We start from the raw sequence: 26,124 nt of genomic DNA on the forward strand, positions 1-26,124 counted from the left end.
GACAGATTTTTTTTTTAAGCCTTATTCACACAACATACAGTTAAACAGTGGAACTCCCTCCCACAAGAATCAGGGCTGGCCACCAAATTGGACAATTTTAAAGGAGGATCGGAAGAGGGCAGCTCCGAACCGTACACTTTTTTAAAAAAAATTACACATTTAAAGTCTGCAACTTCCCCCAAAGATTCCTGAGAACCGTAATTCGTTAAGGACACTGGGAGTTGTAGTTTTGTGGCGGGGAACTACAGTTCCCAGGATTCTTTGTGGCAAGTCGTGCGCTTTTAAATTGGGTCCAATATGCTTCCGATAGAAGGTGTGATCCTGTGTGAATTCATGCAGGAGCAGGCCATCGAGGACTCCAAGCCGCAATGGCTATATTCTGAATCCACTGGAGGGGAGAGTTTCTGTTACGCTCAGATACCTGCTTTCAGGTTTCGCACTCGCATCTGGCTGGCCGCTGTGAGAACAATACGCTGGCTGGACTAGATGGGCCCTTGGCCTGATCCAGCAACCTCTCCTTACGCTGTTTCCAAGGGGTAGCAAATTTTGAACCCACACGCAGCCCCCATCCTGCGGCCTCCAGCCCTTACAAGGTGTGTGCATTCGTATATTTATTATTATTTTCAAATTGCATGCTGCTGTGCGTTTCAAAAACGCATCGAAATGGTTTACAGCCATGCAAGCACAAAACCATACGATCAGAATTGTGTGGTTGGGGGACGACGACAAAAAATTGCATTTTACTGTGCCATCCCAAAATGATTTGGGGGCCTGCAAGCACAAAACGATAATAATAATAATAATAATAATAATAATAATAATAATAATAATAATAATAATTTATTACTTATACCCCGCCCATCTGGCCGGGTCTCCCCAGCCACTCTGGGCGGCTTCCAACAGAATATTAAAAACACAGTAAAACATCAAATATTAAAAACTTTCCTAAACAGGGCTGCTTTCAGATATACCGGTATGTATATGCAATAATAAGTTAAAAGAAAATCTCCAGTTATAACCTCTGCGGAAGGGTGTCGTATTCACCTCCCGGTGGAATAGAAAAGTTTTCAGCAGGTGCTCAAAGGCAGGTGCCTGCTGAATCTCTAGTGGCAGGGAGTTCCACAGGGCTGAAGGCCAACGACACTGGAGGCGCAGAAGGGGCCAGGGCTGATTCTTTTCTGCTTGCTTCTTCCCCCAGCTGATGTCCGACGGGGAGCAGCATCTGCAATGCTACCGCAAGCAGTGCCCCAGCCTGCTGGATTGTCCCCGGGAGCAGATCCAGGCCCCCGGCGACGGGCACTGCTGCCCAACCTGCGCACGTGAGTCTCGCCCCTAGGCTTAACCCTTATTCCCCTCCAAACCTGAGCAGGAGCAGAGTGGGAAGGGTCCCTCTCTGGATCTGTTCCCCATGCGCTTCCAGGGGTACAGATCTTTACCCACAGAAGGAAGACAAACGGTTTTATTCAACATCTTCATCAATGACTTGGATGACGGGCTTGAGGGCATCCTGATCAAGTTTGCAGATGACACCAAATTGGGAGGGGTGGCTAATACCCCAGAGGACAGGATCACACTTCAAAATGACCTTAACAGATTAGAGAACTGGGCCAAAGCAAACAAGGTGTATTTTAACAGGGAGAAATGTAAAGTACTACACTTGGGCAAAAAAAATGAAAGGCACAAATACAGGATGGGTGACACCTGGCTTGAGAGCAGTACATGTGAAAAGGATCTAAGAGTCTTGGTAGACCACAAACTTGACATGAGTCAACAGTGTGATGCAGCGGCTAAAAAAGCCAATGCAATTCTGGGCTGCATCAATAGGAGTATAGCATCTCGATCAAGGGAAGTAATAGTACCACTGTATTCCGCTCTGGTCAGACCTCACCTGGAATACTGTGTCCAGTTCTGGGCACCACAGTTCAAGAAGGATACTGACAAGCTGGAACGTGTCCAGAGGAGGGCAACCAAAATGGTCCAAGGCCTGGAAACAATGCCTTATGAGGAACGGCTTAGGGAGCTGGGTATGTTTAGCCTGGAGAAGAGGAGGTTAAGGGGTGATATGATAGCCATGTTCAAATATATAAAAGGATGTCATATAGAGGAGGGAGAAAGGTTGTTTTCTGCTGCTCCAGAGAAGCGGACACGGAGCAATGGATTCAAACTACAAGAAAGAAGATTCCACCTAAACATTAGGAAGAACTTCCTGACAGTAAGAGCTGTTTGGCAGTGGGATTTGCTGCCAAGGAGTATGGTGGAGTCTCCTTCTTTGGAGGTCTTTAAGCAGAGGCTTGACAGCCATCTGTCAGGAATGCTTTGATGGTGTTTCCTGCTTGGCAGGGGGTTGGACTGGATGGCCCTTGGGGTCTCTTCCAACTCTAGGATTCTAGGATTCTTTGATTCTGTAGTTTTCAATTTGTCTTGTCAGCAGGCATAGGCAAACTCGGCCCTCCAGTTGTTTTGGGACTACAATTCCCATCATCCCTGACCACTGGTCTTGCAAGCTAGGGGTGATGGGAGTTGTAGTCCCAAAACATATGGAGGGCTGAGGTTGCCTATGCCTGGTCTTGTGCAATCTCTGGCTTGGTTGTTGTTGTTTTTTTGCTGAGAGTGGAGGTGTAAACTGGCCTCCGCAACCTGGGGCGCGCTAGGTGCTTTGAACTACAACTCCCATCATTCCCAGCCGGCTGGAGAGCACCTGGTCCGGGGAGGCTGGTGTCAACACACCCTTTTAAAATGTGGGTCGTTTTGGAGTGTTATAATAAAAAAAACTGCAGGAAAAGCCTTGTGTATGCAATCAAATGCCAACAGTGCCCTTCAGCTCTCTATATTGGACAAACAGGCCAAACCCTACGCCAAAGGATAAATGGACATAAATCTGATATCAGGAATCACAAGACAGAGAAACCAGTAGGAGAACACTTCAGTCTCCCAGGACATTCTATAAAAGATTCTCAAAGTAGCTGTCTTACTACAAAGGAATTTCAGAAATAGACTGGAAAGAAAAGTGACTGAATTGCAACTAATCACCAAACTTAAAACCATGGAGAAACCTGGTCTGAACAAAGACATTGGATTCTTATCTCATTATACATAACAAAGCCATCTTTAGCCATCTCACCCCTTGCCTTTCCCTGCAAGACTAATTGCAGCCGTTAAGAGTCATCAACAGGTTTTCCACCCCTATCAGCTGATCACCCATTCCCACCACCCTTCTGAATAATACCCCTCCCCACTCCCTCACTATATTTAAGGATCTGGTGACTTCTGTTTCAGTGTATCTGAAGAAGTGTGCATGCACACGAAAGCTCATACCAAGAACAAACTCAGTTGGTCTCTAAGGTGCTACTGGAAAGAATTTTCTATTTTGTTCCTGTATATAGAGTTCTTTTCCCTGTCGGAAGGAGAAAATAACAGAGGCCAACCAGAGTATATTGAGAAGCAAAGCAGATAGTAAACTGTTGCAACAGCCCCCCCCCCCCCCCGCACGAGGGAGGAGAACCCAGAACAATGGTGCACAAGCCCTTATATAGACTTTTGAAATTGCCCACCCTGTAGCCCAAGACCACCCCCAGAAACATCATACATGCATCACAGAAGGAGGCAGGTCTACAGCAGAAATCCTGTCTGCCAGGAGACCTGATAATGGTCACTGATTGCTTTAGCTGGGCAGCCTGGCCATCTTTTAGTGATGGTAAAGGGTAAAGGGTAAATGGACCCCTGACCATTAGGTCCAGTCGCGGACGACTCTGGGGTTGCGGCGCTCATTTCACTTTATTGGCTGAGGGAGCCAGCGTACAGCTTCTGGGTCATGTGGCCAGGAAACGCTGTTTACCTTCCCGCTGGAGCGGTACCTATTTATCTACTTGCACTTTGATGTGCTTTCGAACTGCTAGGTTGGCAGGAGCAGGGACCGAGCAATGGGAGCTGACCCTGTCACAGGGATTCGAACCGCCGACCTTCTGATCGGCAATCCCTAGGCTCTGTCGTTTAAATTTATGAATGCTTATTATAGATTTGGGACCCTAGAATTCTTATAACAGGAGCATCGGATGGTGAAGAGAAGGCAAGAGGGAGAGCAAGGGAAAGCGTTGTTCGGGGTTGGACTGGATGACCCTCAGGGCCCTTTCAACGCTACGATCTTGTGCTTTTGAGAACCGCAGCCCAGACAGGGAAATGACGGAGGAAATTTGCCAAAATTAAGTTTCGCCCCCTGAAACGACATATTCTACTGGGGGGAGGGCTGCTTTAGGCAAGCCAGCTGTTCCTTGTCTCCCCAACCCTCCACCCACAGCAGGACTCGGGTTCAAATCCCCACCTGGCCATGAGGTTCACTGGGTGACCTTGGGGGCCTGAGCTACCTCACAGGGATGTTGTGGAGATTAAATGAGGAACGAGAGAACGGCCACATCCAGCTCCTTGGAGAAGAAGGTGGAATAAGAGCACGCGGCTCTTAATCCCGGGGTTGTGGGTTCGAGCCCCACGTTGGGCAAAATATTCCTGCATAGCAGGGGGTTGGACTAGATGACCCTCTGGGCCCCTGCCAATTTATGATTCTGTGATATGGGCGGGCGGATGGATAATGATCATTGCAGCCTACATGAAGAGATGTAAAGTGCTTTGAGTGTTTGGGCAAAGAGCTTTTAAAAAGCAAGTCCCGGTCGTTTCTTTGCAGCCTCATTTCTGCTTCTGCTTCTTTTTTTTAAACATGTTAAGAAACTTTATTGAGATTTTAAATTAAAATATACAAATCCATAAAACAAATTGAGAAAAACACACATACTAATCAAAACAAGCAAATCTTACTCCCATAACCCCTCCCCCCCTCTGACTCCCCTCCAGCAACATTTCTTCTTCTGTCATAAATCCTTTTCTCAATATGCATTCTGTATTATCATTCTTTATAATACATTTTCTTATCCTCTTAATCTCTTTATTTTCCCTTTAATAATCTCCATATCTCTTAATCCAGACATGCAAGCACATCGTCCCTTGAGTAATGTTTGGCCATATATTCCTCATAACATACCCATTCATTTTTTAAATTTTGCTTTGATGTATTCCTTATTGCCGCTGTTAATTTTGCCATTAATAAATACTCATTCAGATTACAGATCCATTCCTCTTTCGATGGTGCCTTTTCATCCTTCCACTTAGCTGCTATTACTACCCTGGCTGCTGTACTAGCATATAAGAATACTTTTTTCCTTCCCTTTTGGTATGTCTTCATCTATTAAACCTAACAAATATGCCTCAGGCTTTTTCATTATTGACTTTTTCATCATTTTTTTTCATTTCCTCATGAACCGATAGCCAGAAAGATTTAATTTTCTCACACCACCACCACATATGCATCATAGTTCCTATTTCCTTATTACATTTCCAACACATGTTGCTTTTTGATTTATATATTCTGGCTATCTTTACCAGCGTTAGGTACCATCTGTAATACATTTTTATGAAGTTTTCCTTAATGTTATATGAAGCTGTAAATTTAATAGTTTCTTTCCATAATTTGTCCCACTGCCATTTCTGCTCCTTTTACAGAAGCTCTTAGCAACTGCACCTCCAGCCTGGTGGGGAACGAGATCCAAGTCACCGACGAGCCCTGCTACACCTGCCAGTGCAAGGTGAGCCCCGCCAGGTGACCTGCGCCAGGCAAAAAAGAGGCATTGCGCGGCGCTGCAGGGCGCAGGAATCTCACGACTTGTTTCCGCCTCCTCCCCTTGAGGCGAAAGGAGAGAGCGCGAAGCCCTTTTGTAAGAGATACGCATGCAGCAGAAATGGGAGGAACTGGGAAGGCCCCCCCCCCACCTTCCTTTCCGGGCGGACTTTGGGGGTTGGCAGAATCCTGGGAACTGTAGTTTTCCTCCTGGAACTACAACTCCCAACTCTCTTAACAAATGACCGTTCTCGGGATACTTTGGGAGGGGACCGCGGGCTTTGAACGTACCCGAGCCTCTTGCCTCAGTGAAGCTGAATGTTGGAAGAAGTTCTCCTTCCCGCAATACAGAGTTAGACGGCGGAACTCCCTCCCACAGGAGGCAGCAACGGTTACCAACCTAGAAGGCTTTGAAAGAGGATTTGACAGATTCAGGGAGGAGCAGAGGGCTAGCGATGGCCACTAGCTCAAACGGCTATGCTCTGGCTGCTGAATCTCAGTTGCTGGAAAGTGTCGGTCTTGCGTTCGAATGCTGCTTGTGGGTTTCGCATAACGGGCATCTGGTTGCCCATTATGTGCAGAAGGGCTCTCCTTTCTCTCTCATGTTACGTCCTCTGAGATCTCCACAACACCCCTCAGAGCACCCTCCCCCCCCGATCCCCCAGCACAACTGTTGTCTGTTTCCACGCAGGACCTGACCTGGGTTTGTGTGCACCAAGGCTGCCCAGCACTGAGCTGCCCCACGGCGGAGCATTTCACTCCACACGGAGCCTGTTGCCCCATCTGTGATGGTGAGGTGTCTCCCTCCCTCCCTGCTCTCTTATTTCCGCCCCCATCTAAAACTTTCTTCTGGAGGGACAGACCACCCCAATGCACCTGTCACACCCTAGCGAGGGCTGACCTAGAGCCTGGAGGTGGGTGGGGTGGATTAAGGTTGGGTGGCATCTCTCTGGCAAAACCCCACAAATTCCAGTGGTGGGGAGTTCCCCTGACTTTCATCTCCCCTGGTCCAGCAAGCACAGATTTCTGCCTCAGACCTGCCAGATAACCCTGAAGCACACACATTGTCATATCTCCTTTCCTTCCCTTCCCTTCCCTTCCTTCCTTCCTTCCTTCCTTCCTTCCTTCCTCTGTTCCTCCCTCCCTCCATCACTTCCTATTCCCTCTCTCCTTCCTTCCTCCCTTCCCTCTTCCTCCCTTCCCTCTTCCTTCCTTCTTTCCTTCCTTCTTTCCTTCTTTCTTTCCTTTCTTTCTTTCTTTCTTTCCTTCCTTCCTTCCTTCCTTCCTTCCTTCCTTCCTTCCTTCCTTCCTTCCTTCCTTCCCTCCCTCCCTCCTTTCCTTCCTGCCTGCCTTCCTTCCTTCCTTCCTCTGTTCCTCCCTCCCTCCACCACTTCCTATTCCCTTCCTCCTTCCTTCCTTCCTCCCTTCCCTCTTCCTTCCTTCTTTCCTTCCTTCTTTCCTTCTTTCTTTCCTTTCTTTCTTCCTTCCTTGCGTCCTTCCTTCCCCCCTTCCCTCCCTCCCTCCTTTCCTCCCTGCCTGCCTTACTTCCTTCCTCCCTCCCTTCCTTCGCTCCTCCCTCCTTCCTTCCCTCCTCCCTCCCTCCGTTCCTCCCTCCCTCCCTTCACTTCACTTCACTTCATTTCACTTCACTTCACTTTTCCAAGCAAGGCCCAACTCCTCCTGATTTGAGCCCAGTGCTGTCCAGCTTGTCCCTCCCTAACGCTCCCCACCCCTCCCTTTTGCAGAGTGCGTGATTGAGGTCGAGGGGCGACGTGTGTCTGACGGGGAGACCTGGAAAGACAGTGCAGACAATTGTGTCTCCTGCTCGTGCAACGTAAGTCCTGGTGAGCAGGGCGGGTGCGGGGGAGAGATCTGCCAAGACCCCCTGGCAACCGTGAACATAGTAGCCTGGTAGCAAATTGGCAACCAGTTTGCATTTCCGAGCACGTTAGGCTTCCCCGCTGTCAGCAATCGTGCTGCAGCATTCTGCACTCGGAATGCAGCTTCCGGATCATGTGCAAGAGAAGCCCCACAGAGAGCGCATGGCAGAAATCCAGCCGTGAACTAACTGCTTTCCCAGTCCAGGAATGGCCGTACCTGTTGAACTGGTAGCCTGGTTATTGAAGAAATCTTCCGCAAGACCCTTGGGCCAAGGGCAGCGGTAGTTTCTCCTTCCAGCCTCAGAGCTCAATGCTCTTCCCAATCACGAGGGCTCGAAAAAGACATTTCTGTTGTCAGCTCCATGTCTCCCGTTCTGTAAAGGTAAAGGGACCCCTGGCCATTAGGTCCAGTTGCGGACGACTCTGGGGTTGCGGCTCTCATCTCGCTTTATTGGCCGAGGGAGCCGGCGTACAGCTTCCGGGTCATGTGGCCAGCAGGACTAAGCCGCTTCTGGCAAAGCCAGAGCAGCGCACGGAAACGCCGTTTACCTTTCTGCCGCAGTGGTACCTATTTATCTACTTGCACTTTGAAGTGCTTTCAAACTGCTAGGTGGGCAGGAGCTGGGATTCGAACCGCCAACCTTCCAATTGGCAAGCCCAAGAAGCTCTGTGGTTTAGACCACAGCGCCACCCATGTCCCCTTCTTGCTAACTTGTTGTTGTTCAGTCGTTCAGTCATGTCCGACTCTTCGTGACCCCATGGACCTGAGCACGCCAGGCACGCCTATCCTTCACTGCCTCTCGCAGTTTGGCCAAACTCATGTTAGTAGCTTCGAGAACCCTGTCCAACCATCTCATCCTCTGTCGTCCCCTTCTCCTTGTGCCCTCCATCTTTCCCAACATCAGGGTCTTTTCCAGGGAGTCTTCTCTTCTCATGAGGTGGCCAAAGTACTGGAGCCTCAACTTCAGGATCTGTCCTTCTAGTGAGCACTCAGGGCTGATTTCTTTAAGAATGGATAGGTTTGGTCTTTTTGCAGTCCATGGGACTCTCAAGAGTCTCCTCCAGCACCATAATTCAAAAGCTTCCATTCTTCGGCGATCAGCTAACTTACTAGGAGTCAAATCCCACCAGTACGACATTTCCCTATAATTTTCTTTCAACATACAGCATGCCGAGAATTTCAAATCGGTTTTCCATAACCTTTCCCAGTCTGAAAGTTGGATATTATACCCCAAATCCCTCGCCCAGTGTGCATCCTTTAATGTCGCCGTCTTTCCTTGATGTGCAGCTGGGCCATGTGGAATGCCACATCCAGGAATGCATGCCCCTCGTGTGCCAAGACGGACTGGCGAAGTTGCAGCTGCCCGGGGAGTGCTGTGCCAAGTGCCAAGGTAAGAGCACAGCGGCTCAGCTGTTCAAAGCATGTCGGTGTGATAAATTGTGCGAATCGAGAAACGAGGACTTCTCTTAGGGCTTATAGGCGCAGAAATCCCAACACCCCCAAAATTGGTAGAGTTGTAACAACAGCAGATAGGATTCTATATGTGCAGAAATGGAAGGAGAATTTCCAAGCCAAGACATAAAACTCTGCAGAACTGGCAAAATAAGCAGCAAAATTAAGAGAATCTCATGATGAGTGTTTTTGGGGAAGAATGAATGCCTTTTTCAGAATATTTCAATAAATGTTATAGTATGATGAACCCGTGGCCAGGATCTGAGCCGTGAGCAATGGAAGTAATTAGATTATTATACAGTGGTACCTTGGTTTTTAATCCGTTCCGGAATTCCGTTCCAAAACCAAAGCATTCCAAAACCAAGGCGCGCTTTCCCATAGAAAGTAATGCAAAATGGACCAATCCGTTCCAGACTTTTGAAAACAACCCCTAAAACAGCAATTGAACATGAACTTTCCTATCTAACGAGACCATCGATCCATAAAATGAAAGCAATAAACAACGTACTGCAGTCACACAACTGATCAATCGGTAGCTGAACTGGGTTCCGCACAGTCACCAAAACAAAACAAAAAGAGCCATGAAAACTCAAAATAAATAGCAAAAGCAGACAGACCTCAGCTTCCTGTAAGCCAGGGGCCAGATTGTCCATCGAGGGCCACATGTCATCGGGAGGAATCTGTTGGGGGGTATGTACCGACTGTGGGTGGGGCTAAAGTCAGAGGTCCGTAGGGCTATGGCCCAAAGTAGGCAAGGCCAGTCCCTTTTCTATCCCTCCCCGCCACACCCCACATCCTATGATTCTATTGGTTGAGATTCCTGCATTGCAGGGGGTTGGACTAGATGACCCCCCAGGTCCCTTCCAACCCTACGATTCTGTGATTCCCCTCTCTGTTTTGCTCCCCGTGCTGTTGGGGGGGGGGGCAGGCAGCAGGGCTGCGGAAAGGATGAGCAAAGTCGGGAACGCACCAGAAAACACCAGGCGATGGCCGAGTGTCGTGGCGAAAGAGCCCAGCTGTGTTTCGAGAAACGGGTTCCTTCTCAACAGGCGTGAGCTGACCGCCCCTCCCTATCTGTTCCCCCCCCCCCAGACCCAAGCGCCACCTGCTCCCACCAAGGCCAGACCTTCCAGTCCAATGAGCACTGGCAGGTGGACGAGTGCACGGCCTGCACCTGCGTGTCTGGAGAGGTGCACTGCCGGAACGAGCGTTGCCCACCCGCTGCCTGCGCCGCTGTGAGTCGAAGGGGTCGGGGGTGGGGAGAGAGATTCATCCAGCCCCTGGAAGGCCTTGTCAGGGTCTTCGCTCTGAGGATCACCGCTGGTGGGCGGGGAGAACCGATGCTCCTTTCTTGCTCTTGTGAAGAGCGGCAGACTCGTAATCTGGGGAACCGGGTTCGCGTCTCCTCTCCTCCGCATGCAGCTGCTGGGTGACCTTGGGCTAGTCACACTTCTCTGAAGTCTCTCAGCCCCACTCACCTCACAGAGTGTTTGCTGTGGGGAAGGAAGGGAAAGGGGAAAGGAGAATGTGTGCCACTTTGAGACTCCTTCGGGTAGTGATAAAGCGGGATATCAAATCCAAACTCTTTTTCTTCTTCTTCTTCTTCTTCTTCTTCTTCTTCTTCTTCTTCTTCTTCTTCTTCTTCTTCTTCTGATTTGTGTCTCTGGGGCATTTTCTAACAGCCGCTTCCCCTGATTTGTGTGGGAGATTATTCTGCTCTTCATTTCCCATGCCAGCGGCGATGGAGACAACCTCCCCGCATGGCAGGGTTCGGAAAAGACTCCCCGGTTGGCAGAGACGGTGCCAGCCTTGGTAGGACCAACCTCCTGACGGGGCATGAGGCCGTTTCTGGGTGCTCCTAAGACACAGTCCAGAAAGGGGGGGGAGAGAGAGAGAGAGAGAGAGAGAGAATGCCACCCTGACGCTCCCGCCCCCTTCCTGTGCCCGGCAGGATGAGACGCCCACCCTGATCCCTGGCATGTGCTGCCCACACTGCGTCCCTCGCCCCGCCACCTGCGTGGCGTTCGGCGACCCGCACTACCGCACTTTCGACGGCAAGATGGTCCACTTCCAGGGCAGCTGTACCTACGTCCTGGCCCAGGACTGCGACGGGGGAGACTTCAGGTGAGACTGGTCCGTCCTACGGTGAGGCCCAAGGAGGGATCGGAGGGGGCAGGATTTGGGGGCGGGAGGAGAAGCGTGGCAAAGAGAACAAAGGAAGAGGGGGCGTGCTAGAAGGGAGGGAGTTCCACAGTTCTCTGGGAGCAGCCACCGAAAAGGCCCTGTCCTGCGTCCCCACCAAGCGGACCTGTCACAGTGGTGGGACCAAGAGAGGGGTATTCCAACTAGCCTGGGCCTTTTAGATGTTTTAGATTGGCTAATTACTGAGGACCCCTAATTTTCAAAAGCCAAGCCACAGACCCCCCACTTTTGAAAATTTTTGATAACTCTACGGCAGTTACCTCTGTAAAACAAAATGTGGAGTAGCCCCTAATAAGCAAAGGATTTTAGGTATACCAGACCCCTAATTGGGAACCGCTGTTTTCAGTGCTTCATTCATTCATTATTGGGTGTTTGTCTATTATTAGATGTCGTTATTAGATGAACTATATATTTATTAGGTGTTTTATAGATAATAGGCCAGACACGCAGACTGAAGGTGGAATCATTTGAGGGAAAACTCGGGTTCCCTGGAGAACACCCACATGTTCGGTCTCCTGGCAAAGATAGAAAAGTCTTCGTTACAGTCCTGGTCCTTTAAAAAAAAAAAAAAAAGTTAATTTGTTGGAAGCTGCCCAGAGTGGCTGGGGCAACCCAGGCTGACGGATGGCATAAAATTTGTTTGTTTGTGTTTGTTTGGCTTTATAGCTCCTAATCAGTACTTTGAATTGTTCCAAGAAACAGACCAAGTAGCCATTGGAGTTCTTTTAGCAAGAGTCTTCCTCCCTACAACCCAATGTTTATGATTCTGTTTTATCTTGAAATATATATATATATATATATATATTGTCCCCTTGCCTTACATCTGACAGTGATCAGTTTTCTTTCATTGTTTCCATCTCACTAACGTTGGAATACTTTCTTCCAGTAGCAAAAAAATTTTTAAATTTTTTTTTTTTTTACTATGGCAGACCAACACGGCTACCTACCTGTAGTTGGAATACTTTGTTAGCCTTGTTTGTTTTATTATTATTTTTCTTTCTTCAAAAATAAGAAACGTAAATGTAACAATAGGACGCGGGTGGCGCTGTGGGTTAAACCACAGAGCCTAGGGCTTGCTGATCAGAAGGTCGGCGGTTCGAATCCCCGCAACGGGGTGAGCTCCCGTTGTTCAGTCCCTGCTCCTGCCAACCTAGCAGTTCGAAAGCACATCAAAGTGCAAGTAGATAAATAGGTACCGCTCCGGCGGGAAGGTAAACGCCGTTTCCGTGCGCTGCTCTAGTTCGCCAGAAGCGGCTTAGTCATGCTGGCCTCATGACCCAGAAGCTGTACGCCAGCTCCCTCGGCCTGTAAAACGAGATGAGCGCCGCAACCCCAGAGTCGGACACGACTGGACCTAATGGTCAGGAGTCCCTTTACCTTTTAAATGTAACAATAACTCGTGATAATGAACTCCCTGCTTCTCCCCTCCCCTCCTCCCTAGCATCCACGTGACCAATGATGACCGCGGGCGGACAGGCGTCTCCTGGACCAAGGAAGTGGCCGTGATGATTGGCGACACCACCGTCCAGCTGCTCCAGGACCGGGTTGTCATGGTGAGGAGCGGGAGGGGAGGGGCTGTGATCGGCTGCTCCGCCCCCCTGAAGAAGCTCCTCCTCCTCCTCCTAAGTTGGCGCTTGGAATGGTCTTGCCTGCTGCTTTGGGGGAAGCCCCCCCGGGCATTACCCTGCCCTCTGTCCAGCCGAGGGGGAGGGCATCACCAAGGCAAGGTAGCATCACTGGAAGAAGCAGTCTGAGCATGGAGGAGCGGGCTATCGAGGATCACAATGGCTATGCTCTGCCTCCACAGTCGGATGACAGGATCAAGTCGGCGGCCAAGCAAGTTGGAGCTGACTTTATATTAGGAAAAGCAGGATATAATAATTATAATTATAATTATACAGTTATACCTCGTGTTGCGTACGCTCTGTGTTGCGTACGTTTGGGATATGCACTCCCGCCCCCCAGAAGTGTTTTCCAGAGCATGAGGGAACATGCACGACCACCGGATGCACAGAACGCTTCTGTGCACTTCGCGCATGCGCAGAAGCGCTCAAATCACGCGACTTCCGGTTTTTCGGGGTTTTTCTACGTGCGTTCGAGTTACGCATGCCCGCGTTACGCACAGCGACCCGGAACGGATTGCGTGCGTAACACGGGGTTCCACTGTAATTATAATTATACTTTATAATTTATACCCCGCCCATCTGGTTGAGTTTCCCCAGCCACTCTTGGCGGCTCCCAATTGAATATTAAAAACAAAATACAGCATTAAACATTAAAAACTTCTCTAAACAAGGCTGCCTTCAGATGTCTTTTAAAACTAGGATAGTTGCTTATTTCCTTGACATCCGGTGGGCGGGCGTTCCACAGGGCGGGCGCCACCACCAAGAAGGCCCTCTGCCTAGTTCCCTGTAACCTCACTTCTCGCAGGGGGGGAACCGCCAGAAGGCTCTCGGAGCTGGATCTCAGTGTCCGGGCTGAATGATGGGGGTGGAGACGCTCCTTCAGGTATACTGGGCTGAGGCCGTTTAGGGCTTTCAAGGTCAGCACCAACACTTTGAATTGTGCTCAGAAACGTACTGGGAGCCAATGTAGGTCTTTCAGGACCAGTGTTATGTGGTCCCGGCGGCCGCTCCCAGTCATCAGTCTAGCTGCCGCATTCTGGATTAGTTGTAGTTTCCAGGTCACCTTCAAAGGTAGCCCCACGTAGAGCGCATTGCAGTAGTCCAAGCAGGAGATAACCAGAGCATGCACCACTCTGGCGAGACAGCCTGTGGGCAGGGAGGGTCTCAGCCTGCGTACCAGATGGAGCTGGTAGAAAAGCTGCCCTGGACACAGAATTGCAGTTTCCGAGTCACCCATGAAGCTGCCTAAGTCACTTCTTTGGGAATGTTAAGGATAGTAGGAAAGGATATTGTTATGTACTGAGTTGAATAGGATCCAAACTGCAGCAGGCTGATTGGTCCTAGAACAATAGGATTGAGATTGCAGCAGTCTGACTGGTCCCAGAACAATAGGATTGAGATTGCAGCAGTCTGATTGGTCCCAGAACAATAGGATTGAGATTGCAGCAGTCTGATTGGTCTGCAGGAGCCACCCAATCCAGCTCCAGGTGGAACTGAATCCGCACTCTGATTGGCATACAGGAGTATCCCGGAATTAGCCAATCACGTGGGGCCCATTGTGTAAATAGTGTATATAAAGCAAACGTTTTGGGGAAACTGCATTCCTCACTACTATGAGCTGAATAAAGAGCATGAAAGTCACACTGGACTCCGAGTATCTTTCACTGGCGACGAGGATGGGATCCCGCTGAGCTGACTGCCACACACAGCACCGCAGCAACGCCACCTGCCGCACAGCTGCCTCGCACCGTGTATCCAGGCTTCAGCTCCGGGTCCCAAGGAACTCAAGATGGCAACGGACAGCAGCTTCTCGCCGTTCAACCTAGCATCAGGAGACTGGGAAGGATACGCCACCCATTTCACCTTTCTTCTAGAAGCTAAAGGGGTCACCAACGATGCCAAGAAGAGGGCGATATTCTTCAGCGTCTGCGGAGAGGAGACATTCGAAATTGCCCGGGCTCTCCTTGCGCCTGATGATGTCGCTACCGTTCCTTACAAAACAATAGTGGAACGGCTGAAGGGGCACTTCTCGCCACAGCCCTCGGTGGTGGCTCGTCGAAATGCCTTCTATGCAAAGCGGCAAGCCCCGGGGGAAACCATAACGGGGTTTGTGACCTCCCTCCGCCAAGCCGCTCGGTTTTGCAACTTCTCAGAGTTGGAGAACATGCTGCGTGACCGCCTCGTCGGTGGCCTGAGGGATGAGAAGCTGCAACGACGCCTCTATGCCAAGAAGGACCTAACGTTCCAGGTCGCTCTAGAGGAGGCCCTGGCAACAGAAGCCGCCGAGAGGTCAATGCAAGAGGCACGGCCGAGCGTGCCGTCCCAACCAATGGTCCACCACGAGGACCTCATCGACGATTCAGGATCAGACAGGGAGGTGGTGCACAGAGTACAGCGGCGCACTCAAGCCGTGCCCACACCACAGCTGCCTCGACCAGAAGGAGGGAACTGCGCAAGCTGCGGGGAGAATCACAAGAGGAGGACCTGCCGTTTCCGCAATGCCGAGTGCAGGCAGTGCAGAAAATCAGGCCACATCGCCCGGGTGTGTCGGGCTCAGCCCATCCGACGCCAGGCATCAGATGACCGCCCCAAGAGCCCCAGGTCCCGGACCGCAACGCACCAAGGCAACTCGACAGAGACCACGGACTACCAGGTATACCAGTTGCCCCACCCCAACATAGAGAAAATTTATGTAGAGGTACAGATAGAGGGGGCCCCGTGCTGCATGGAGCTGGACACAGGTTCAACCCTATCCATAATCTCGGCACGGACTTTAAGGAAACTGTGCCCTAGTGGGGGTCCCAAACTCAGGCCGGCCCCATTCACCCTCCGGGACTTCCAGAAACGTAAGGTCCCCACAATGGGGGTGGGGACCTTCAGGGTGCAATATCGAGGGCGGACGCGGCAATTGGACTTGCTCGTGGTCAAGGGCTCCTACGTTAGCTTACTGGGATTGGCATGGTTTGGACCACTGGGGCTAGCCGTCACCGGGGTGAACCGCACTAGCTTACAAGTGGATGTGGGCGCCATATGCAAGGAGTTTCCGGCAGTTTTCGATGGGAAATTGGGACAGTATACGGGCCCCCCTATTGCCCTACAGCTGGACCCCGCAGTACGACCTGTCAGGCTCAAGGCCCGCCGGGTCCCGTTCGCCCTGAAACCCCGTATAGACGAGGAATTGGACCGGCTCGTGGAGCAAGGAGTGCTGGAGCCTGTGCCTAATGCCACCTGGGAAACCCCGATCGTCACACCCGTCAAGCCTAATGGTTCGGTCCGCATCTGCGCAGACTACAAATGTACCATAAACAAGGCCCTCATGGCCCACGCATACCCAGTGCCAGTGGTCAGCCATGTCCTCGCCACCCTGGCTGGGTCAAAAATTTTTGGCAAGCTGGACTTGGCCCAAGCCTATCAACAGCTGCCAGTAGATGAAGCCACAGCAGAGGCACAGACGATTGTGACGCACAGGGGAGCGTTCAAGGTAAAGCGGCTGCAATTCGGTGTCAGCGTGGCACCAGGCATATTCCAGAATCTAATGGACTCGCTGCTTAAAGGGATTCCTGGCGTCACCCCCTTCTTCGACGATGTGTTGATTGCCGGGCCCACGGCAGAGGAGTTTGAGGACCGCCTTCGCACCGTTCTGCACCGTTTCCAGACGGCGGGTCTCAAGGTGAAGCGGGAAAAGTGTCTACTAGGAGTGCCTCAGGTGGACTTTCTGGGATTTATGGTGGATGCAGAAGGGGTCCACCCGACTGGGGACAAGGTACGGGCCATTTGTGATGCCCCAGCGCCCAAGGGCAAGACTGAACTTCAGGCCTTCTTGGGGCTATTGAACTTTTACCATGCCTTCCTTCCCCATAAGGCAGCAGTAGCAGAGCCCCTACACAGACTCCTGGACAAGCGGGCCCCTTGGGTGTGGGGCCAGCGCCAGGAGGCCGCATTCCAGGCAGTCAATGACTTGCTTGTCTCAAACTCGGTCTTGGCACACTTCGACGAGAGGCTGCCGGTGGTGCTAGCATGCGACGCCTCACCCTACGGCATCAGCGCTGTCCTTGGACACCAACTCTCAGATGGAAGAGAGGTGCCAGTGGCATACTTTTCCCAGACACTCACCGCAGCCGAGCGGAACTACTCGCAAATCGACAAGGAAGGTCTGGCAATCGTGAAGAGAGTAAAAAAATTCCACGATTTCTTGTACGGGCGGCCCTTTACCGTGGTGACTGATCACAAGCTTGGTTTGTTTGCCCCCGAAAAGCAGACCCCCCAAGTGCTGTCTCCTCGTGTCCTCAGGTGGTCAATTTTCCTTGCCGGCTACCAGTATGCACTGATTCATCGCCCGGGGAAAGCGATGGGCCACGCAGACGCCCTCAGCAGGCTACCACTACCAGAAACAGGCCCCGACCCAGCACCCGCACAAGAGGTTATGAGCCTGGAGCTGCTTCCCGACCGCCCTATTCAGGCACAAGAAGTTGCACACCATTCCAAGAAAGATAGGGTCATCTCCCGGGTCCTGGACTGGGTGTGGAGGGGATGGCCCAGCAGCAGCCCCGGGCCAGAATTTGCTGGCTACACAACCCGTAAACATGAACTGTCGGCCCACAAGGGGTGCCTGTTATGGGGAAGCAGGGTCGTCGTTCCTGAGCCCCTTCGCAAAAGGGTCCTTGCAGCCCTACACGAGACACACCCAGGGGTAGTGAGAATGAAGGCCCTCGCCAGGAGTTATGTATGGTGGCCAGGGATTGACGGAGAGATAGAGACCTGGGTCAAACACTGCCAGGCCTGCCAAGAATCCCGCCCAGATCCCCCAAGGTCCCCAGTGCAGTCCTGGGAGTCCGCCCGAGCACCATGGTCACGCCTGCACATGGACTTTGTGGGCCCCTTCCAGGGGAAAACATTCTTCATAGTGGTGGACTCCTACACCAAATGGCTGGAAGTCGCACTGGTACCATCCACTTCTACATCCGCAGCCATCCGGGTACTACGCAGGCTGTTTGCAACCCATGGACTCCCTGACACTCTCGTCTCAGACAACGGAACCGCATTTACGTCAGAAGAATTCCAGACCTTCACAGCGCAGAATGCCATCCGCCACATCCGCTCAGCACCATTCCACCCTGCCAGCAATGGCCAAGCAGAGCGCATGGTGCGGACCACCAAGGACACCCTACGCCGCATGACGCAAGGGGACTGGGAGTACCGCCTTGCCACATTCCTTCTAGCACAGCACAGCACCCCCAGCTCAACGACTGGCCGGAGCCCCGCTGAACTACTAATGGGCCGGCGCCTCGCAATCAGACTGGACCGCCTCCACCCCGACAGAGCTCAGGATGAGGTAGTGGTGGGTGAAGGCAGGAACCCCCGGACCTTTGTGGCCCAGGATCCAGTGTACGCAAAGAATTTTGGGGCAGGCCCAGCATGGGTACCCGACACAGTCACCAGGGTGACGGGCCCCGTGTCATATGAGGTGCTAACAGAGGGGGGGCAATGCTGGTGCCGCCACTGCGACCAGCTACGGCGACGATTCCCAGGAGAAAACCAGGAGGAGGACAGGTCAGAGGAGTCCCAAGGGAACAGTGGGGCATTGAGACCTGTAGAGCAGGAGGGGCCGGCAGGGGAGGCAGAATCAGTAAATACTGAGAGGACCCGCGAGGCCGAAAGTGCACCAGAACCAGAGCCACGACAGAGCGAGCTGGTTGCGCCAGACCAAACAGCCCCATCACAACCAGCAGCCTCGGAACACGAGCCAGAACCAGAACCCCTGACCAGGGAACAGCCCAGGCCGCAACGCACACGTAGGCGACCAGCGTACCTTGAGGACTATGGATGCAACCTCCCAGGCAGGACTGGAACTTAGAGGGGAGGGGTGTTATGTACTGAGTTGAATAGGATCCAAACTGCAGCAGGCTGATTGGTCCTAGAACAATAGGATTGAGATTGCAGCAGTCTGACTGGTCCCAGAACAATAGGATTGAGATTGCAGCAGTCTGATTGGTCCCAGAACAATAGGATTGAGATTGCAGCAGTCTGATTGGTCTGCAGGAGCCACCCAATCCAGCTCCAGGTGGAACTGAATCCGCACTCTGATTGGCATACAGGAGTATCCCGGAATTAGCCAATCACGTGGGGCCCATTGTGTAAATAGTGTATATAAAGCAAACGTTTTGGGGGAACTGCATTCCTCACTACTATGAGCTGAATAAAGAGCATGAAAGTCACACTGGACTCCGAGTATCTTTCAGATATATTGAATAAGTATTATCCTTCCCTCACTCACACTAGTGAGTGATGTAGCTGAGCAAATCCCCCTCAATATAGCTGGAAGCTAGTTTGCAGATTAGAGGATTTCCTGGTGTCCCCTTTGATCCCCCTTAAAAGAATAAATACACGAGAGTCTTTCTGAGTAAAGTAACAAAAAGCTTGCTCACATTTCAGTTCACGATTTGATCCCTGAAAGGCAGGCTTTACTTGGTAGTTACACAAAGAAACTGTGAGTTCATCTCATGTGGAGACTGAACGCATGTGCTGCTGGCTGGGAGCCAGCAGACAGCAAAATCACATTTCGATAAGAACATGGTGGCAGGGGAGCAGCAGGCAGCAAAAGAACTGCAACGAGAGAGAGACAAAAACTAGAAATCAAGACTGGAAAATGGCTGCGTGACTCGGCTCTTCTATGGAGTCATCCAGATCCACGCCCATCTCCCAGGTCACATGCAGGGGGAGGAAGCTCCAGACCAGTGGAAGAGACAGTTGCACTGACTGGATGTCCCCCTGCTTGTGCCCATTCTAGGGAAAGAAGGAATGTTGCATATGACTGCACCAGTGGATTACATCCCACGTCTTCCTCTCCAGGGCTTTCCCCCAAGCAATCGGAGGCTGCGCCTTCACGAGAGCCCACCTCTCCTCCGCCCTCTTCATGCCTCTCCTGGTTCTGGGAGACCAGGGAGAGGAGAGCTTGTCTCAGCAACAGGAGGAGATACCTATGAATCTTCACCAGACTGATTCCTGCCCGCCTCTTGGCCCCCTTCCTCTCCTGCTTCAGCTTCCGCCTCTGATTCTGGACTTCTCTCCGCCACCGACTCTCCCCGCCCACTAAGCCCTGTTGCCTCTTCAGCTTCCGACACCTCCTCCTCCCAGTCTGCTCCCTCTTCCCCCGTGGACCACTCAACATCGTCCCACCACCACTTTCTGGAATCTCCTTTCCCTGGGGGTTCCCCAGCTGGTTCCGCCCTCCTTTCGGTCTGCGTCCAACCAGCCCCAACAGTACCTGCTTCTTCCCTGGCCTGATCCAGCAGACTCTGCTTATGTTCTTATGTCCTCTTTACCAGGTGGACTCCCAGACGGTGACCCTCCCCTTCCTGAAGGAGCCACACCTCTACGTGGAGCTCAAGGCCAGCACTCTCCTCCTGAACACCAACATTGGAGTCAAGGTGCAGAGCGGGGTGGGATGGGGGCATGAGATCTGGAGAAAGGGAGATACCATTTCTGTAGCCTTCTCAGTGAGCTGCATCTCCAAGGGATACAGACAAGCTGGAACATGCTCAACCCAAATGATAAAAGGTCTGGAAACCAAGCCTGATGAGAAACAGAGAAGAGAAGACTTAGAGGAGATAGGATTTGTTGTTGTTGTTCAGTCGTTCAGTCGTGTCCGACTCTTCGTGACCCCATGGACCAGAGCACGCCAGGCACCCCTATCCTTCACTGCCTCCTGCAGTTTGGCCAAACTCATGCCAGTTGCTTCAAGAACACTGTCCAACCATCTCATCCTCTGTCGTCCCCTTCTCCTTGTGCCCTCCATCTTTCCCAACATCAGGGTCTTTTCCAGGGAGTCTTCTCTTCTCATGAGGTGGCCAAAGTACTGGACCCTCAACTTCAGGATCTGTCCTTCTAGTGAGCACTCAGGGCTGATTTCCTTGAGAATGGAGAGGTTTGATCTTCTTGCAGTCCATGGGACTCTCAAGAGTCTCCTCCAGCCCCAGAATTCAAAAGCATCAATTCTTCGGCAATCAGCCTTCTTGATGGTCCAGCTCTCACTTCCGTACATTACTACTGGGAAAACCATAGCTTTAACTATACGGACCTTTGTCGGCAAGGTGATGTCTCTGCTTTTTAAGATACTGTCTAGGTTTGTCATTGCTTTCCTCCCAAGAAGCAGGCGTCTTCTAATTTCATGACTGCTGTCACCATCTGCAGTGATCATGGAGCCCAAGAAAGTAAAATCTCTCACTGCCTCCATTTCTTCCCCTTCTATTTGCCAGGAGGTGATGGGACCAGTGGCCACGATCTTAGTTTTTTTGATGTTGAGCTTCAGACCATATTTTGCACTCTCCTCTTTCACCCTCATTAAAAGGTTTTCAATTCCTCCTCACTTTCTGCCATCAAGGTTGTGTCATCAGCATATCTGAGGTTGTTGATATTTTTTCCGGCAATCTTAATTCCGGTTTGGGATTTATCCAGTCCAGCCTTTCGCATGATGAATTCTGCATATAAGTTAAATAAGCAGGGAGACAATATACAGCCTTGTCGTAGCCATCTTCAAATATGGAGCAAGCTTGTTTTCTCCTGCTCCGGATCTGGTCCAAAGAGAGATCTTGCCCATGGGCTCCCATGCTGAGATATCTGAAGATGGCTCTCATATCTCTTCTCAGTCTCCTCTTTTCCAGGCTAAACAGGCTTGGTTTCCAGACCCTTGATCAGGGTTCGGCAACCTGCGGCCCACAAAGACCGTTTTACCGGCCCATGAGCCACCTGCAAACCGAGCCGCCCACTCGGCAAGTCCCCCGCGTGCTGCGCTAAACTGGCGCGGCGCGGGGACTCGACGAGTGGTGCTGGAAATGGCATCTGCACACGCACAGATACCAGAAACCGCGTCTGCACATGTCCAGATGCCGAATACCACTTCTGCGCAGAAGCGATTTTAGGCGTCTGGGCATGCACACAAGGGATTTCTGGCGCCGTGGACATATGCAGACTTGATTTCCGGCATCGCGCTGCACTACTCCAGCCCGCGGAGGATCTCCGTGGGAGTGATCCAGCCCATGACCAGTAAAGCTTGCCGACCCCTGCCCTTGAACATCTCGGTCACCCTCTTCTGCACACCTTCCAGCTTGTCAACACCCTTCTTAAATTGTGCTGCCCAGAACTGGACACCGTATTCCAGGTGTGGCCTAACCAAAGCAGAATAGAGTGGGACTATGACTTCCCTTGATCTGGACACTAGACGTCTGTTGATGCAGCCTAGAATAGCATTGTCTGTTTTTGTTGCTGCATCACACTTTTGGCTCATGTTCAGCTTGTGGTCCACCAAGACCCCCTAGATCTTTTCCCCATGTACCGTATTTTTCGCTCCATAGGGCGCACCTCGTTTTTAGAGGAGGAAACAAGAAAAAAAAAATTCTGGTTTTCCTCCTCCAGAAACCCTGTTTTTTTGAGGATCAGCTAAAAGTTTTGCAGCTTTTTTTGCAAAGGGAAATGCCCTGTTTTTTTTGAGGATCAGCTAAAGGTTTTGCAGCTTTTTGCAAAGGGAAAAGCCCTGGTTTTTTGAGGATCAGCTAAAAGTTTTGCAGCTTTTTTTGCAAAGCGAAAAACCCTGTTTTTCTGAGGATCAGCTAAATGTTTTGCAGCTTTTTTTGCAAAGCGAAAAACCCTGGTTTTTTGGGGATCAGCTAAAAGTTTTGCAGCTTTTTTGCAAAGGGAAAAACCCTGGTTTTTTGAGGATCAGCTAAAAGTTTTGCAGTTTATTTTTGCATAACGAGAAAAGCAAAGAGGAAAAGCTCTGTTTTTATGGGGTTCAACTCACATTTCTGCAGCTTCTAAAGGAAAGGGAGCCTTTTCTACAGTTTCCAGACAGGTAATCTAATCAGCCAGTCACATGTCGCTGGGGAAACAAACAACCTCCCTCTGCAGCACATTCAACAAAGGAGGGCGTGACAAGGGGGCGGGGCTGAAAGGGAGCCGGGACTCTTATCTCTCTCCCGATCTCCTGCTGATCAGCTGCTGAGCGGGGTCCTTTCAACACTCCCTTTTCTCTTTGTAAAATAAAAAGCATGATCCTCTTTTGGCCCCTGGGCAATTCAGCTCCAGGGACCACCATTCGCTCCATAAGACGCACAGGTATTTCCCCTTACTTTTTAGGAGGAAAAAAGCGAGTCTTATGGAGCGAAAAATACGGTACGACCCTGGTTCTTCCAGCTTAACTGCAGAACCTGCCATTTGTCCCTATGGATCGGTTCCCCTTTGGCCAAACCCAGCTGTAGCCAACTGCTCTCCTGATGTTCTTTTGTCCACTCCCGTCCGCCATGCCAGGTTCTCTGGAACGGCCGCTCCCACCTGGAGGTCAGCGTCCCCGGGACGTACAAAGGTCACACCTGCGGCCTGTGTGGCAACTTCAACAACTACCCCCAGGACGACCTGCGCCTCCGTTCTGCCCACCTCACCTTGTCAGAGGCAGCTTTCGGCAACAGCTGGAAGGTAACAGCAGCGAGGGGGTGGGTAGCAGGGGTGTTAGACCCCCAGCCGCCGGGACCGCATCGGACACCGCCTTGCATCGAGACAGACCCATTGGTCCATCTGGTAGAGTCCACTCTGACTGGCAGCAGCTCTCCTAGAGACATTCCTGGATGCTGGACTTGATGGGTCATTGGCCCGATCCAGCAGGCTCCTCTCGTCTTCCTATGGAGCCTCCAGGGCCAGAGGCAGTCTATCTGGATCCCTAGGTTCTCAGGACATTAGGATGCGGGACAAAAATCGCCATTGGCTTGATTCCACATGGAACCTCCAGAGCCAGAAGCAGTCTATCCCCAAGTTCTTTTTATTATTATTATTATAATTTTCTATTAAATTTTCTGTTGAGCAATTTAAAATACTCATTTTAACATCCTTATAATATCAATGAACTTCTCTTTCCGTGGTTCATTTTACATAATCACAAATCCCTGCATATTTTACAAAAACTATGCCGTTCAGTATTCCATTATTAGATCCATTTAAACTCATTTGCACTGTTGAATTTATCTTAATGCTGACAACGTTTTCAGGTGTACACAATTCCCCCCCTCCATATATTCAACAAACATTTTCCAATCTTCTCTAAACATATGTTCTTCTTGCTCCCTCATTCTATATGTTAAGTCTGCAAGCTGTGCATATCCTATCAATTTAAGTCACCATTCTTTAGTTGGGACCTCTCTCGTTTTCCATTTTGGGGCTCTGTCCCCAAGTTCTTGGGGCACGGGTGGCGCCGTGGGTTAAACCACAGAGCCTAGGGCTTGCTGATCAGAAGGTCGGCGGTTCGAATCCGTGCGACGGGGCACGCTCGGTCCCTGCTTCTGCCAACCAAGAAGTTAAAAAGCATGTCAAAGTGCAAATAGATAAATAGGTACCACTCCGGCGGGAAAGTCAACGGAATTTCCGTGCGCTGCTCTGGTTCGCCAGAAGCGGCTTTGTCATGCTGGCCACATGACCTGGAAGCTGGACGCCGGCTCCCTCAGCCAGTAAAGTGAGATGAGCGCCGCAACCCCAGAGTCGTCCGCGACTGGACCTAATGGTCAGGAATCCCTTTACCTTTACCCTTTACCCCAAGTTCTTAGGGTTGTTTGGATGATACTGAACCAGGTGGACTCCCTTGGCTCTTCTTTTTATTTATTTATTTATTTATTTATTTATTTATTTATTTATTAAACAGCAAAATCATATACATGACTCAACAAAACACATGACGATTTCACAACACAAAAACACACACACTTCTTCTACATACAGCCCATACATAATTTAACAATACTAAAAGAATAGTCCTAAAACAGAGCCGAAAAACAAAAAGAAGAGAGTAAAGAGGGAATGGGGAGGAGGGAGGAGGGAGGAGGGAGAAGGGAGGGGAAGGAAAAGAAGAAAAAAAAAGAAATCTACTCCCTTGGCTCTTCTGACATCCTCCTGTTTCTTCCGGCCCAGGTGACCAGCGCCAACGCCTCCGGACCCTCCCGCTGCCCCGACGCGTCGGACGTGGACCCCTGCAAGGAGTCGGGCTACCGCTCCCGCAAAGAGGCCAACGCCCGCTGCAAGGTGCTCAAGGCGCCCCCCTTCGAGCGCTGCCACCCGGCCGTCCCGCCAGAACCCTTCTTCGCCTCCTGCGTCTACGATCTCTGCGCCTGCGGAGCGGCAGCTGCGGAAGACTGCCTCTGCGAAGCCCTGGAGGCCTACGCCGCCCAGTGCCGCCGGGCAGGGCTGGTGCTGCAGTGGCGCTCGCCCACCCTCTGCGGTGAGGATGCGGGGAAGGTGGGAGGGCAGGAAGGTGGAGGGGGCTCGTGGGCATAGATGACCCTTGGGGTCCCTTCCAACTCTACCATTCTTTCTTTCTTTTTAATCGTTTTCTTTAATACAGCGGTACCTTGGTTCTCAAACTTAATCCGTTCCGGAATTCCGTTCCAAAACCAAAGCGTTCCAAAACCGAGGTGCACTTCCCCACAGAAAGTAACGCAAAACAGATTAATCCGTTGCACACTTTGGAAAACAACCCCCCTGAAACAGCAATTTAATATGAATTCGCCTATCTAACGAGACCATCGATCCATAAAACAAATATATTATTATTATTATTATTATTATTATTATTATTATTATACGAAAGCAATAAACAATGTACTGCAGTCACACAATCAATCAATCAGTAGCTGAACTGGGTTCCACACAGTCACAAAAACAAAACAAAAATAGCCACAAAAACACAGAATAAATAGCAAAAAAAAAACCTTAGCATAACACTCAAAATGGAAGTGTAGCACTCAAATCAGAAGCGCAACACTCAAAACGGAGCACATTTGGCTTCTGAAAATGGTTCGCAAACTGGAACACTTAATTCCAGGTTTGCAGTGTTTGGGTTCCAGATTGTTTGAGTGCCAAGACGTTTGAGAACCAAGGGACCACTGTATTTGGTTTTTTCAGATTAAAATTTTACCGTCGCATATCTAATATACAACATACAAACAAGATTCCAAAGAATCTCCTGGACTTCTCTCCTCCCCTTTCTGGGTCCTACTGTTAATCATTTCCTCCTGCATCTTTTATAATCATCCAAATCTCCATTATGGTCAAAATTCGCCATGAAACTACAGGTGTCATTCCAATCCTACTAACGATTTTAACTTTTTATAATGGTTTTTAAAGATATATTATAGATTTTCCCCATTCCTTATTGAAATTTTGGTCTTCCTGATTTCTGATTCTTCTGGTCATTTTAGCCATTTCGGCATAATCCATCAACTTGATCAGCCATTCTTCTCCGGTAGGGACTTTATCTTCTTTCCATCT

The 26,124-nt window shown here is 50.6% G+C and overlaps 1 protein-coding gene across 1 annotated transcript in view; it reads left to right on the forward strand.

Annotated features, from left to right (window-relative positions):
- KCP (kielin cysteine rich BMP regulator) overlaps window positions 1–26,124 on the forward strand; it is a 97,933-nt gene that overhangs the window by 68,336 nt on the left and 3,473 nt on the right. Inside the window, exons 41-51 of the mRNA XM_033162530.1 lie at window positions 1,199–1,319; window positions 5,548–5,630; window positions 6,354–6,453; window positions 7,408–7,496; window positions 8,831–8,933; window positions 10,088–10,230; window positions 10,947–11,119; window positions 12,639–12,750; window positions 20,148–20,249; window positions 23,125–23,289; window positions 24,769–25,075. Coding sequence (XP_033018421.1) covers window positions 1,199–1,319; window positions 5,548–5,630; window positions 6,354–6,453; window positions 7,408–7,496; window positions 8,831–8,933; window positions 10,088–10,230; window positions 10,947–11,119; window positions 12,639–12,750; window positions 20,148–20,249; window positions 23,125–23,289; window positions 24,769–25,075 — 1,498 coding nt within the window. The remainder of the gene's footprint in view (window positions 1–1,198; window positions 1,320–5,547; window positions 5,631–6,353; window positions 6,454–7,407; window positions 7,497–8,830; window positions 8,934–10,087; window positions 10,231–10,946; window positions 11,120–12,638; window positions 12,751–20,147; window positions 20,250–23,124; window positions 23,290–24,768; window positions 25,076–26,124) is intronic.

Source organism: Lacerta agilis, chromosome 10 (genome assembly GCF_009819535.1).
Source record: "Lacerta agilis isolate rLacAgi1 chromosome 10, rLacAgi1.pri, whole genome shotgun sequence".
NCBI classification, from domain to species: Eukaryota; Metazoa; Chordata; class Lepidosauria; order Squamata; family Lacertidae; genus Lacerta; species Lacerta agilis.